Source organism: Achroia grisella, unplaced genomic scaffold (assembly GCF_030625045.1).
Source record: "Achroia grisella isolate CSIRO2021 unplaced genomic scaffold, CSIRO_AGI_Agris_v1 utg918, whole genome shotgun sequence".
NCBI classification, from domain to species: Eukaryota; Metazoa; Arthropoda; class Insecta; order Lepidoptera; family Pyralidae; genus Achroia; species Achroia grisella.
In genome coordinates, this window is record NW_026713067.1 from 444,049 (window position 1) to 458,141 (window position 14,093).

The window sequence follows — 14,093 nt, forward strand, 5'->3', positions numbered from 1 at the left end:
ATTTTACTTCGGGAATTCCAACCAAGCGGTTAAAAATCGAAATCAAGAATAACACAAGCCGAACAGCGGGGGCCGTCCCTAATTAGGAGTCCTACCATGCTTGCCCTTTCGAAAAACCCTAAGAAACACTGCACAAACCCCTTTGCCGTCGTAATTGGCACGATAAGAATGTCCAGGGAAGGGTGTGTGGGAAAAATACGTCGCTAGCACTTGCAGTCGTGGTTTGGACGAATTGATGTTTAGTAGTATTTGATCAGAATATTCGAAATTGATTGTACAGATGTAAAAAGATGCAGTAATACAATAAACAAAATATGCAATAACTGAAATATTTAACTCTTTTCGTACATTTTTTATGTGTATTAATTCTATAATACACATATAAAAATGTATGAAAAGAGGTATATGTATTAAAAATATTCGTATGATGTACAAAATACTATTCTTTTCTGTGATATCAAAAAATGTAATGTAATAAAGATAAAATTAATAAGAACTTGATAAAGCCGCTTTCCTAGCATAGTAAGTATTAACAGGCTAATTCTTTCTCTTGTAAAAATCGTTACAAAAGGATATTGATAATAACTTTACGCTCGTTTCCGATGATTACATTATTCATATTTTTTAATTTTAATTATATCTATAACAAAATATATAAAATATTTTTCGTATAACACTACAACAGCAGCAAAGCAAGCACAGTCCCTCTTATTTGTATCCTCTTAAAATAGCACTTGTTTCATAAACACGTTAACAAATGTTACATTGCAAAATAATAACATATCCCCATGGGACATAATATAGGGTCGCCAAAGCAAAATTTATTTTCCTATAAGATCCTCTTGAAGTGGCGTCAAGCAGTCTCCCGCAGTAGGGGTGCCAATTACTAGAAAATAATGTTTTATTTTGATTTTTATTTAGGGGCGGTCGTGGGACAGCCCTGAAAGGAATACCCTATATTAAAATAAACCTAGTTCCTTTGATTGACGTCTTTTGCCTTTTTTATTGTTCCAAATTAACTTTTTATTTTTGTTCTCATTGATTTTTAATGGATCGCTATAAAAAGTAAAGCAAACAACTATCGTTTAGTCAAAATACTATTTTAGGTAATCTCAAATAACCAAGTATCTGTGTATTGATAGTAAATAAATTTCGTTTTGCAAAATTTTACACTAGCTTATGATGGAATGACATATGTACGTTAGAAAAATAGTATATATAAATAAAAACTGAACATCAAATTTGAATTAAACAGGAGGGAAACAAAATTTATACTCAATAATCTACTACATTAGATATGATTATTATTAGTTAAGAATATTATTATATTAAAAATATATGTGATAAAAATAAAATTACAGTTCTTAAATCAGTAATTTGTAATCTCACCGAAAGAGCGAAAATGTTTTAACACTTGTCAGTTTATTTCGATTAACGAAAACAATTGAATACTGCCATTTCAATAAGCACTTGAGACTGCCGGGGCGGGCGAGGGCTGAAATCCTCCGTGATCTCCAGATAAAATCGCAATCAAACGATAAAATTTCCTACGAAATTAGAGCCCGGCACCCTATACCATTGGCACCCGATGTCGATTCCCACCTAGTCACCCCGCGGCGCACACGTCTACCATTCAACAAAAACAATACAACACAAAAATTCACTATGGGAATGCAAACTTGGTATTGTATTGATTAAGTCATTGAAATATTCGTTTAATTTTTGTCCACGACGGGAGCGTCGCGGAGGCATTGTGCGGTCCCTTGGGCGGTATTATGGGAATTCGATCAATTTGTTAACGCGTGTCGTAAGATTTTGACCCCATCTTGCAATAGTTGGACATAATCGATCCTACGACTTTTGTTAACGCCACAATAGGTTTTGTGCTAAATAATTTAACACTCGTACTTTTAATGGAATTGTGTTCGTTTTAATTGTTATGGGTGCTTTGCTGCTTGCGTTAGTGGTGTTAAATATAGAATTTTGAATGGGGCAAATATGTCTTGTAAATTAACGAACACATGAATACATTTTTTTAATTTTATACTATTATTCTTGATAATATTAGCAGTAGAGAGATAGTAATATTTTATCAATCTATACCTTTAAACTAGATCAATAAGCATGTAACGTAACTTCACGTTATATACTAGTCATAAAAATAAAATTATTTTTATGACGAGTATGGTTGTATTTTTATTGCACAAACAAAGGTACTTAATACCTTTCGGCATTTATATAATGTCAGCAAAACTGAAATTTGTTTGATTGGTGAAGATTAATTTCCAGAACTTTTTCCATTAGATATACATTATACAATCTTCCTAAAAATAATGAATAAAGTAACGCTCTATTTTTATGCTATTTTTTCTCTATTATTATATATAGAGATTTTCTAAAAAGCATTTAAAGGTCAAAACTTTATTTTAACAATTCATTTTCAATAAACTAAAAATTTTTTGACCACATTAGTGGCATTCAAGTGTTCTGTCTACGTTTTATGATAAACAACTGTAGTCTTATTATTACTGATGAAATGTATATATTACCTAAATTGTGTGTACATAAAATAAGGCTTTCTACGTATTTTCTTTATACTTTTTATTTGCTGATGACGTACGTAATGACAAGTCTCCTACCTATTGACCACTCAGACAATTTTGCACAAACTCTTGACTTCTCATCTTTCACAGTCTACCGAATTCTTCATTATCAATATTGCTAATAAAATAACTTAAAACCAACTGACCTGCCGAGTATTTTGGAGACGCAGCCGTTGGAGACCTGGAGTATCCGGCTGATGTCACACGGCCTGGCCCCCGAGTGCGCCAGCTCCACGATCTTCTGCCGCGTGGAGTCCGGCAGCGGTCGCCCGTTCACATACACGCCGCCGAGCTGGTTGATACCGCTATGACCAGCTGAGGAGCACCCGAATAAGGCTCCGCCCCCCATAGCCGCGCTATGCATCAATTCATCTGTAGACAATGACATTTTTTTTCATTTTAGTACCTACTAGGCTTGATATCAACATCCATGTATTTGACATTATCAAAATATACAAAATCTGGTGTAATACACGGAAATGCCGAGGTACAAATGATATAAAGTAATCATCAAAAAATGTTTTTTAATTAATTAATTGAATAAAAAAAATGAAAAATAAATAAAAGAAAATTTGAATATTTACTGTAGGTTTTAGAAACAGTCTTCAAATATTTTTACCATAAACTAACGCCTTATACGTCACCGATGATAAAATACAACATAATATAATATGTATATAAAATAAATAAAATTGAAGTATCTTTTTGTAATTTCAAATTAACAGCTTCGCACTGAATGCATATGTACATCGAAAAAAATATTTTGATAAATTTGTCTGTTTGTTCTTGCTGAATCTTCGGCTGAACCGATTTTGACTGTGCTGTCAGTCAGAGATAGCTAATGTTATAAGAAGTAAATTAGAGTATTTTTTATTTTAATAAGAAACATGTTAATTTCTACGCGGACGTGATTATATGGTACATACATACAAGCTTACCTACATAATATTTTATGTTCGTGTACGCATAGTATGTGCCTACTATACTACGTTCTTTAAAAGGTCACGTTTCAAAGAGAAAACTTAAATAGACTCTTTGTAAGCCAATATGTTATAAATAAACTTTTGTTGTCCTATTAAACAATATAGGCCGGCCATTAAAATCTTTAAAACATTTTCTCCTTAATTAAATACTCGTTGATAGCCCCGTGGGTTCCTTACCCCTGCTTAGCCCACATAATATAAATAATCTTAATAATATTATAAACGCAAAAGTTTGTGAGTATGGGTGTTTGTTACTCTTTCACGCAAAAACTACTGATGAAACTTTACAGTAATATATCATATAATATAAGCACATATGAATAGTCATACAATATTTTTTTATTTTACCGCTCATTCGGAAAGCATTTATCACAAGAAGAGCGAGCTGAAAATGCATGTTGCTCTTTTAAATAAATGTTATTCTTTACTGTTTAGGATAATATTTAGGATTTTGTATGAATATAATCGTAACTAGGTAATATAATTACGAATAAGCGGCTGGATGCGAATGGATCCCAATAAAGACGGGAATATAGAGTTTATCACAATGACGGATAGAAGCTATCTTTTATCTCGAACAATAATATAGAATGTAGTAAAAATAAGGGATAAAACTTTATACAGACAAAATCGCGAATAACAGCTAGTCTGCTATTTCAAATTATTTGCACATTTTTAGTATCTACCTACTATAGGAGAAGGTACTTTGTAGTACTCTCGGTAAAGTACAAAAGAATTCATTTAATTTCAAGTGGACCCTCTGTTAGGATATTTACTGCATAAAGAACTTGCGTTTCATAAAACATTTTTTGTCCTACCTCCGCAAAAGTGGTAAAAAATTAACCCGTTTAAAAAAATAATCGGCTTTGCGAATATAATAAAAAAAAGTTCACGGCGCATAAAAAAGGGGTGCAAGCCATAAAACCGCAAATATCTAATCTTAAAGAGATACGAAGGTATTTTTGTTAACAAAGGCACCGTTTTTATATATGCCACAAGGAAATGCATCTTTCTTGTAGACTTTATAGGAATGCATTTTACTAGGTACGAGTAAGAGAGAAAGAGAGTAGACAATAATAAATTATTCATGATATAATATATTGTGCATGTAATTGAACGTAAATAGGTAGAGGCAGTAAGTAGTAACGGGCAGCCATTTTTATATATTAAATACACAACGATTGTAACAAACATACGCTTTATATTAATACCCACGTGAACCAAAAAATTTGTAAACCATTTTACGAAAATGTCAATATGGAGCTGTATATAGTTTGTACTAAAAAGGAGTGTAAAATGCTAGTATATTTTTTTAATGTATAAAAATACATTTTTTTAAGCTTTTTAATTTTAGGTTCTTAGTTGTACAATTAAGTTATGTAAATAAAGAAAAGATTAGTATACATAAAAAATACAAAAAAAAAAAATACATTACATCGATAAAAAAAAACATTACACGCATTATTATGCACTTCATACACATACGAAGTCTTTGATAATAGAAACTTTATAATGTTTAAACTTGTAATTAAAATTAATTATGGTCCAATGTAGAGCACTGGTCGCGACCACTAGCAAATATAAAAGCTCTGTTTTCCCTATTATCAATTGTTTTATTGGAATATTACATAGAACCTAGTTTTAAACTAGAATACTATGTTAGCACAGTTGCGTGCATTATCTAAAATAAACATTTTAGTCATTAATATATTTTTATTTAATTTAAATAGCAAAAAGCTCATAAGCCACTTGACGGTAAGTGTTAACCTACGCCTACAGAAATACTTGAACAGCATAACGTTCCTGATAACACTCGTTACCAATCTGGAGGAATAATTTGCCAAACTTCTTATTGAATAATTTACTTACGAAGTAAGTTAATTGGCGGCTAAAATAGATGAAACAGTATTCAAGCAGACTTTTTATAAAGTCTACTTCTATAAATACTTAAGTACTTACACATAATGATAATTCCAAACTATTTGACATCATAATTAACAGAATAGGTATCAAGTAAGTAACATAAGCAAGTGACGTAATACAGTAGAAATATAGAATTCACTATCAAAATATTATTTACGAATTCAAACACTTTCCATGTAATATGAAAACGGTTCAGCGACACGTAAAGATAAGTGGGGATTTCCGTTTACTCGAAGTGTTAATTTACCTTTTCACGCCTAAATATGCCTAATTATAAAGCAGTATTTATTAAGTCGACTTACAAGTAAGTCTTGAACAATGAAGCAATTTACTCCAGTCATTTGATATGCAGCCTTTAATCATATGTGAAATTACGCATGGTTTCAACCGGCAGCGATACACAACCTTTGGTCAAAATTAAATATACCCAATTATACCCATTCGTCGTTGCTTTCACGCCAATACTCTTCAATGGATGCGTTAGATCAGATGCGCTCAACCGTTGGTCGGACAGATAATTCTCTTTTTACACACCCCACAAACACGCCTCGCAGTAAAAAGTGAACAATTGGATGCAATTTGTGGGCGAATTTGGGGCAGGGTCTTGATTAAGGCCTTAAAGGGTGGGGGAAGAAAGTCCATTGTTTTGGCCCTTTTTTGTGGTTCGCGTATAATTTTGCGAGCGCGTGCATCGAATGAGAATCAGTGGCTTATTTCTTTTGTTTTAGAATTGCAGATGATAAAATGGAATTTCATTTTTCCAGTATAAAATTGACAATTAAGATTAGGTACTCCTATATACCTAAATACTTTTTCTTTTAATTAATTGTAATACCAAAACAAAATGGCCGCTAATCCGATGATCAGCAGTAATTGTCGCCTATACGTGTGAACAGCACCATGAATATCATGGCCTCATCTCGACACTTCAAAGGAAACAGCTTGGCGACTGAAATAGTGAAACCCCACCACAGAGTACTTTTTAGAAAGTACTATTATAATACAAATGTGTAATATAAAAAATTGTGGCTATATCAGGGCTATTAAGCACTTATAGGAATGCCTATTAATTAATAAGCGTCAACTGGTTGGTTTTGAGCGAAATTCCCGTCAAGTGATGGATTTTTCGCACCAAACACCGTTATTAATCACACCTCTTTCGTTAGGCGTCATCGACGGCCGCCGTGCGCTAACAGGCGAGGCTGTTATAAGAACAATGCACAATCGTAGGGCATACACCCCTATATTCTGCGACTAGGATGTCGTCCAAGTTATAACCGAAAAGCATCTCGATTCACTTACTACAATTATTACACAGGTATAAAAAAAACACATAAACATAAATTACAATTTACATAAATTAAACATAAATGAAAAATGAAAAAATAATTATTTTGTTAACAATAATTTGATTTCATTAATACAATATAGCAATGCCTATGTCAGATGCCGCTCTGCCATATCCGTTACCATACATGTGATGTTAAAATATAGTTTTTAAACAAATTAGATAACAAATACGTGATTAGTGTACATCATAAACGTTGTACATCATATACATTATGAACGTTTTGTCAAATCAATAGCAATCAATACTAATATTATAAAAACATAAGTGTCTCTATTTGTTCGTATGTGTGTTTGTTGCGTTTTCACGACTAAAATGATGGGTTTTAATGTGGCGTGAAGATTAATATATAAGTCAGTTTATCTGATTGAAGAATAGTGAGATCTTGGAATAAATTACAAAATACTCTATTTTTCAATTTTTAAAGTAATTATAAGTTTAAATACAATTTGGGATATATAGTTATCCGTTCACTAAACATCACGTTCATATTCGACTAAACACTACACTTAATTATAACACAAAATTTATACTGAAATACAACTATTCGATTGTACATAACCGAGGGTAGGTTTAATTGCCTATAGATATCACACTTTGACTACACAAATCGCTATCGCTTGTGACTTGCGTCGAAGTCACACCCACTGTCGACCAAAGTACCGCGTGTCGCGCGAGGGAGTGTTTTAATTTCAGAGGTACAATTTATTCGAGCGATTTATTTTTAATCCCCGTTTTTATGGGTGCGACGCTATAAATTTCACGTGTAGTTCTAGTTGTATGTAATATTTTGAGAGTGGTTGGTTCTTCAAATTTTTGTACAATGTTTTCAGGCGTGAACGTAGGTGTGCGTATTGTTTTAATTTCCTTAGATTAGGAGAATAAATTTATTTCGACGCAAATAAATCGTATTGTATATTAATTACTCTATATCATTAACTAGTTACCCGCGACTTCGTTAGCCTTTTTTGGGTAAAACGAGAAACGATGTCCTCGTGATATAATTGCCTATATCTGCAAGTACAATTTCATTACCATACGTTTTGCCAATAGTCTTCAAATTTTGATTAATCGTGAAACTAATAATATATAATATTAGTATATGGCAGATCAATGTGTTGTCGTAGTTTAGTAGCCTAGGTAATTAAAAAAAATGTTTCTTCAGATTAATTTTACTATAAACACCTAACTATATAAATCTAATATGGGTCTCTTTTGTATTGTTTGTTTTCAGTTTTTTTCTTTTGTTTTATCTCTACAGTTAAATTTGATTTTTATTCCAATTAGACAAAAACAGTCTAATACATTAATCAAACACTTATAACATTATATATATACATAGTACATAAGGGTTGGTACGCCCTGTCACCCTGCATATGACAGTGTACACCTGGCAGACAGACAACCCCCACTTAAATACCCCTCTTATTATTATTTTGTATCTGTTTTTGAATTGCTTAAATCTATAGGGGAGAATTTAATTGTGACAATAAACGCCATTTTGAATCCACTAAATCCGGTTTGGGTGCTTATTAATAGTGAGCATAAACTGAGTACGTACCATATGTGGATTTAGAATAATCTGTACTGGACATTTCAAATTGAGTACACACGTATACTTGTGTACAGTAGGAATGTTATTAACTAAGATTTTTCTGTATAGAGTAATAATAATAATAATATCTCAGAACAATTTACACAGTGCCTTCTAGTCCCAAGGTAAGCAGTGGTTACTAGTGGATGTGTTATGGATACTAGGCAACTGATATAAATACATGGATACTTTTTTTATCTAAATACCTACATATTATACTTAGAAAACTCCCAAACCGATACGAAGAATCATATTCATGAATACAAAATGTTTGTCCCGTGCGAGGAATCGAACCTACGACCATCGGACTACTACTACTAAAACTAGACCACCGAGACTGTTGAAGTGTCAGGTTAGATTTCGGACTAAAATGACCGAGGTATACTTTGTAAAAGGTCTTCAGAGTGGGTACCTCAGCCTCACTTATTTCAGTCACTAACAGCTAGCAGCGCCTGTGATACACTCGTTAGCATTCCGGTGGTTTAAGATATCGTGCCTATTATACTATGCATATAAGGCAGAAAAATTACAGACTAATAGGCGAAATCGAGACTGAAAAATTAACGTGTATGATGTCTTAGCAACATCGACCTTAACGTATTTATTATAGCAACGAAATAAAAATAAAATAAAATATTTTTTTAAGGTTTCCGTGGTCTCCCGGTTTAACATATCACTTTACTTCCAATAGTCGCGGATTCGACTCCTCGCACAGTATTAGTACTCATGAGTATGTATTTTATTTTAAGTATGCTACATATATAATCGACTTAAGGACGAAAATACAGTATTAAATTCTATATACGCAATCCTGTCAGTACAGAATAGGCATTTCTCAATAAATCATATACTTTGTTAGTTTCATTCATCGATCGTGGACTGCGGGACCATTTGTTTCGCTCTGACATAATTTATTGCGAATATCCAGACACGCCCATTTCGAGGATACACGAAAAAACTTCAACCATTGACAAACAATATCTCGATGTATAGAACTAAATGTTATCTATCTGTGATAGAACTAAGTGTGTATCGGGAGATTGTGAAATATGGTGTTTATAAAAAAGGTTTGTGATATCTGATTAAGTAGTATTTTGTTAATGTCCTACACCAGATTAAAATGTCTATTTATATTTTTATAAATATATTTATCTTTGAATATTTGTCGGTATGGTAACCAAATTTTCATTAAACAAACGAATTATTCTATTAAAACGTATTTGAAATGTTTTCTGGTAAAAGAAACTTTTATATTAATGATTCAACTAATAAAATTAGGCAGTTATTATAGTAAGTATTTAGTATCTCTAAATTTGGATATACACTTTTATAAGTAGATATACCCTATTTAGTACACGAGCGAAATAGCAGTCAAAAGCTATGTTAATCACGCAAAAAGTGTCGACCAGATCGGAACTCACGATCTTTGATTCGTGTGTCGAGGTACTAAACCACGAGACCACTACGCTCTCAAAATAACAAAGTAATGAACAAGACCGTTCGAAGCCGATACTAAGTAACTTCCCTTGTTTCCAAAACCACAAACAGCTTAATTTCTTTTGTCACCTGACGAACAATTGAGACTCGCAAAGAGATTGAATGTTTCTGTGATTGTTTCAAACAAATAAATAGAAGGCGTAATTTTTTGTTGCAAAGCGCTCGCCTTTGTCGTCTTTATTTGTAACTTTTTAAAGATTAGTAATAAAACGGTACTCGTCTCTTTGGAATGTCCCATGACAAGATAAATTAGTAACGTTCATTGTAATAGCATAAGAATTAGTTCAGCAAACAAAAGTGATCTTCAATTAAAATAAAATTAACATAGAACCAGGAAATTTTCATTACAAAAAGGCATCACCAAACTCACTTCACTATTTTAAAAAGTAACCTATATTTTTTTACACAATAAAAAAAATTCTTTCTGGCAAATGTGAAGGTATTGCACTAATGCATCATCAATTACAAAATGAATCGTAATATCGTATCCATGCTGTTTTTATATTAAGATGACACGGTTTACATTCCATTCCATTTTGGCTATGATTTTACATAATAACACAGAGTAATTAACTGAACGTTTTCTAAAAGTTAGCACCGCCCTTAAGAAATTTTAAAAAAGAAATCTGCACTATTTCTCTCATAATTTTTATTTGATTTGTTCTAATTAAGGCGGGAATGTATGTGCATACAAAACCTTCAAAATTAATCTATAAAAACAAATGCCTGCAAATATACGCTTCTGAAATAAAATATTACAACGGTTCATGCAATAATTATTTTGTTCCCAGTGACTGCATGACAGTTATTTGATTTGAATTTAGAACAGAGTTCCAAATATTTTCTTTTTTGTAACGTTACATGTTGGCAGTATATATACTTATAATAAATTTGTTTTAGAACATTGTTATATATTTATTTTAAGAGATAAATATAGTTTACCTCAGAACAATAAGTTTTAATTACTGTAAATTTATAATTTAATTCAATTGTAGAGAGGTTCGTAAGCTGTTGCTGTGATATTTGTGTGTTAGGAATATAATTAATCAATTGGTAAGCATATGTATTATTCTCAGGACCCGTAAATTATGCCTGACGAATATGTGCACTTGACAAGCTTCCTTGATTAGAATAACCAACATTTAGTACTTATTTCAAATCAGAGCACTCCAATTCTCGCTCTAAATCATTAAAATTACTGCTGCACGATTGTGAGAACACTATTTGTCTCCGTTCAACAACAGTTTTTCTGGACTATTTGTCTTTATCTGGCGACTAAAGTGACACAATGTCGTATGCCCCGTTAGCTTGGCTCCGTATATAATTATATTTCGTGTAGAGCCAAGACACAAGTTCTGTTCTGATCATTAATATCTTTTTTATTTATTTTCTTTTTTTCGTTCATATTTGAAAAATAATAATCCGAATATTTTTTTTTTTATTTCAATAATAATATACGATATATCTATTACTGAGTATTTAACGAATTGCTACGATGTTGTCAAATCAGTTTCATTTATTTTACTTTTTCCGGCTTCCAGATAAAAGCGTTTTTTTAAAGTGTGTTAAAAGATTTTTCTTTTTTTCTTTTAAATACATGTGGTCCTTGCAATGATGACGACTTTTTTCAAAGTCTATTTCGTTACATTTCTGATATACCATATACTATTACATATTGTAGAAGTATATAATGTTTTTTTAGATAAAAGATAGCCTATAGCTGTCCTCACGTTATCGATATACGATGATCTCAATCGATCTTCATGTCAAATTTCATTGAAATTTGTTAAGACATTTAGCTGTAAATGGTAACAAACAGATAGACAGACATTCATAGAATGTACGTTTATTATCGTAGATGGGGTAGTCAGAGGCAATATCGACTATCGATGATGTGCTAAACTTAACACATGACACCTAAATTTCACTTGTATATTTTGAATCTCACGTGGCAGAAGTCGAGTCTACTGCCGTCTCTAATATTAATATTTTGTTCGATATCAGTATTTACATCACCGAAGAGTTAGTTAAAAAATGTAAAAAATCTGTATGTCAATACAGATTTTTTTGTCCAACATTGGGCATAATGGCTCTGGTCATTACGACTAACGTTTTAATCTTATTTACTTTTAACTAGCTTTTTTGTTTTTAATAATTTGACTCTAATGAGTAGTTAGTTAGTTAGTAATTTCTATTCACAGATTACAAAATAACAATGAAAAGTTGTAAAATTAATTAAAAGAGCATCTCGCAAATTTCTTACTCGTTCATCTTGTGATGAGACAGGTTTCCGAATAAGCGGATAAAAAAATAAGTATGACTATTCAATCGTTTTTTTAATCTACGATGGTGGTGAACGGGCATACGACTGATGGTAAACGTTTACCGCCTATAAACGTTTGAAAAACCAGACGTGTCACGTGTGCGTTATTGGTAAAATTCTTTATTCAAATAAACTTAAATTTAAGGTTGGCCTTAAATTTAAGTTTATTTGAATAAAGAATTTTCTATTCTATTCTATAATGGTTTTAATATTAGTACGGATATATAAAATAAATAAATATTACACATAACCACACTTATTGAATACTAGTAAGTAATAGTTTACAAATTGTAAAGGCCGTATTACAATCGTCCATACACGCCAAGACCGTGGAACTACAGTGGCTTGTTAGCACCGCGGTTAGACGGCACAAACTTCCAACTTAAAGGTCAGTAACTTAACGACTTGCAAACTTGCACAACTTAGCCCAGCCAGCTCGGGAAGCTAGAATAGTTAGGATTTGTGTTGAGTGCCTATTCAGAACTCCTATTAATGATGTTTGAATTTATCAGACACCATATTTTCGCCTTTGACTAAATAAAAACCAGTGTAATATGTGCTTTCATGTACTAATACTAGTAAATGGAGGGATCCTCCCTGGTAGTAAGGGGTACTAGTGAATCCATCGGATTTAATATACCTACCATGTCAGGTCGAACCCTGGCACTGGTTAATTTCTGATGAATTTCCCAAGATGGGCTAACTGACCTGAGTTTCTAGTGATTTATCTTTCACTAATGCTTTGCCAGAGTATACCATCAGACTCAGACGGGTGCACCAAGAAAAGAATACTAGCAAATTATCAAGACTGACTTTCATATTAACCAAGATAGGATTTCAAATCATCTGTCTCACCTATTTCAGTCGCCAAACAGCTTGCTTTATAACTAGCCATTATGGTTGAAGTATGTAATGTTATATTATCTGTGGTTGTAGGGTGCAATTAGGCAGTGAAATTACTAGGTAAGAGGCATGATATCTGAGTCCTCAGGAAATCCGAATGGCACGAGTGTCATGAGAGTCACATGAGAGCGTAATTTCTTTAGTGCTGTTCATGTCTATAAGCGATGGTCACCATTTACCACCAGGTGGGCTATCACAAGGTGGATTGCTATTCCAATTACTTAAAGAGAAAATCGATTTGACATTGATGTTAGTCAGCGTACTAAATCAGATCTTGTGGCCCGAATAAGAACCCAAGAACTTTGCTGTCACGTTGAAAACTACTAGCTAGCAGTTTTAACAGTTACTTGTGCACTTCTAAACTTTTGAAGTTAACTCTCTTCGGTAGATGTTAAAATATTTGTAATACTGAGTTGTCATCTATAAAATTTATATATAAGCTGTCTTCTTGAAAAACCCCATGCTGTAGTCTCTGAACATACACAGAAGAATATGTGCACTTACCTTTATGAGGCATTTTCCAAAAAGCTTCTGCCGCCGTGGTGGGTTCCCGCGGCGGCGCGACCAGTCCGCCAACCAGCGTGGTGGCGGCGTGCGCGGGCGCCGGCGCCGGCCGCCCCCAGCCCCCGTGAAGCGCCACCCCGCTAACTTCACCTTACTCCCTAACACCCCCCACACAAACCAACCCACCACTAATGTACCCCACCTCCTCCAAAACCAAACTTGGGTTGCGCGCGCGCACCTAACAACCCATCGCTGCGTGACCTGCGAACAAAGAAATCCACGTTTAAAATTCGACCCCAACTTGATAATAGACAATCGCATCATCAATTACAATCAAGACCCGTCATTACGCTCCTTTGATGTTTTGTCCCATTCTCTCTCAGATAAAGTAAAAGGGGCAGACGATACTAATTGG

General features: G+C 33.1%; 1 protein-coding gene across 2 annotated transcripts in view; it reads right to left on the minus strand.

Moving 5' to 3' along the window:
- LOC131853966 (paired box protein Pax-6) overlaps positions 1-13,743 on the minus strand; it is a 72,816-nt gene extending 59,073 nt beyond the window's left edge. Inside the window, exons 1-2 of one of the 2 annotated variants that reach the window (XM_059205066.1) lie at positions 13,679-13,743; positions 2,750-2,975 (exon numbers count right to left, since the gene is read on the minus strand). In XM_059205066.1, coding sequence (XP_059061049.1) covers positions 2,750-2,975; positions 13,679-13,691 — 239 coding nt within the window. In that variant the 5' untranslated portion in view covers positions 13,692-13,743. Of the gene's footprint in view, positions 1-2,749; positions 2,992-13,678 lie in introns of those variants that run through there. The other variant, XM_059205067.1, reaches the window with a different exon arrangement.
- Between the last annotated feature and the right edge of the window lie 350 nt (positions 13,744-14,093).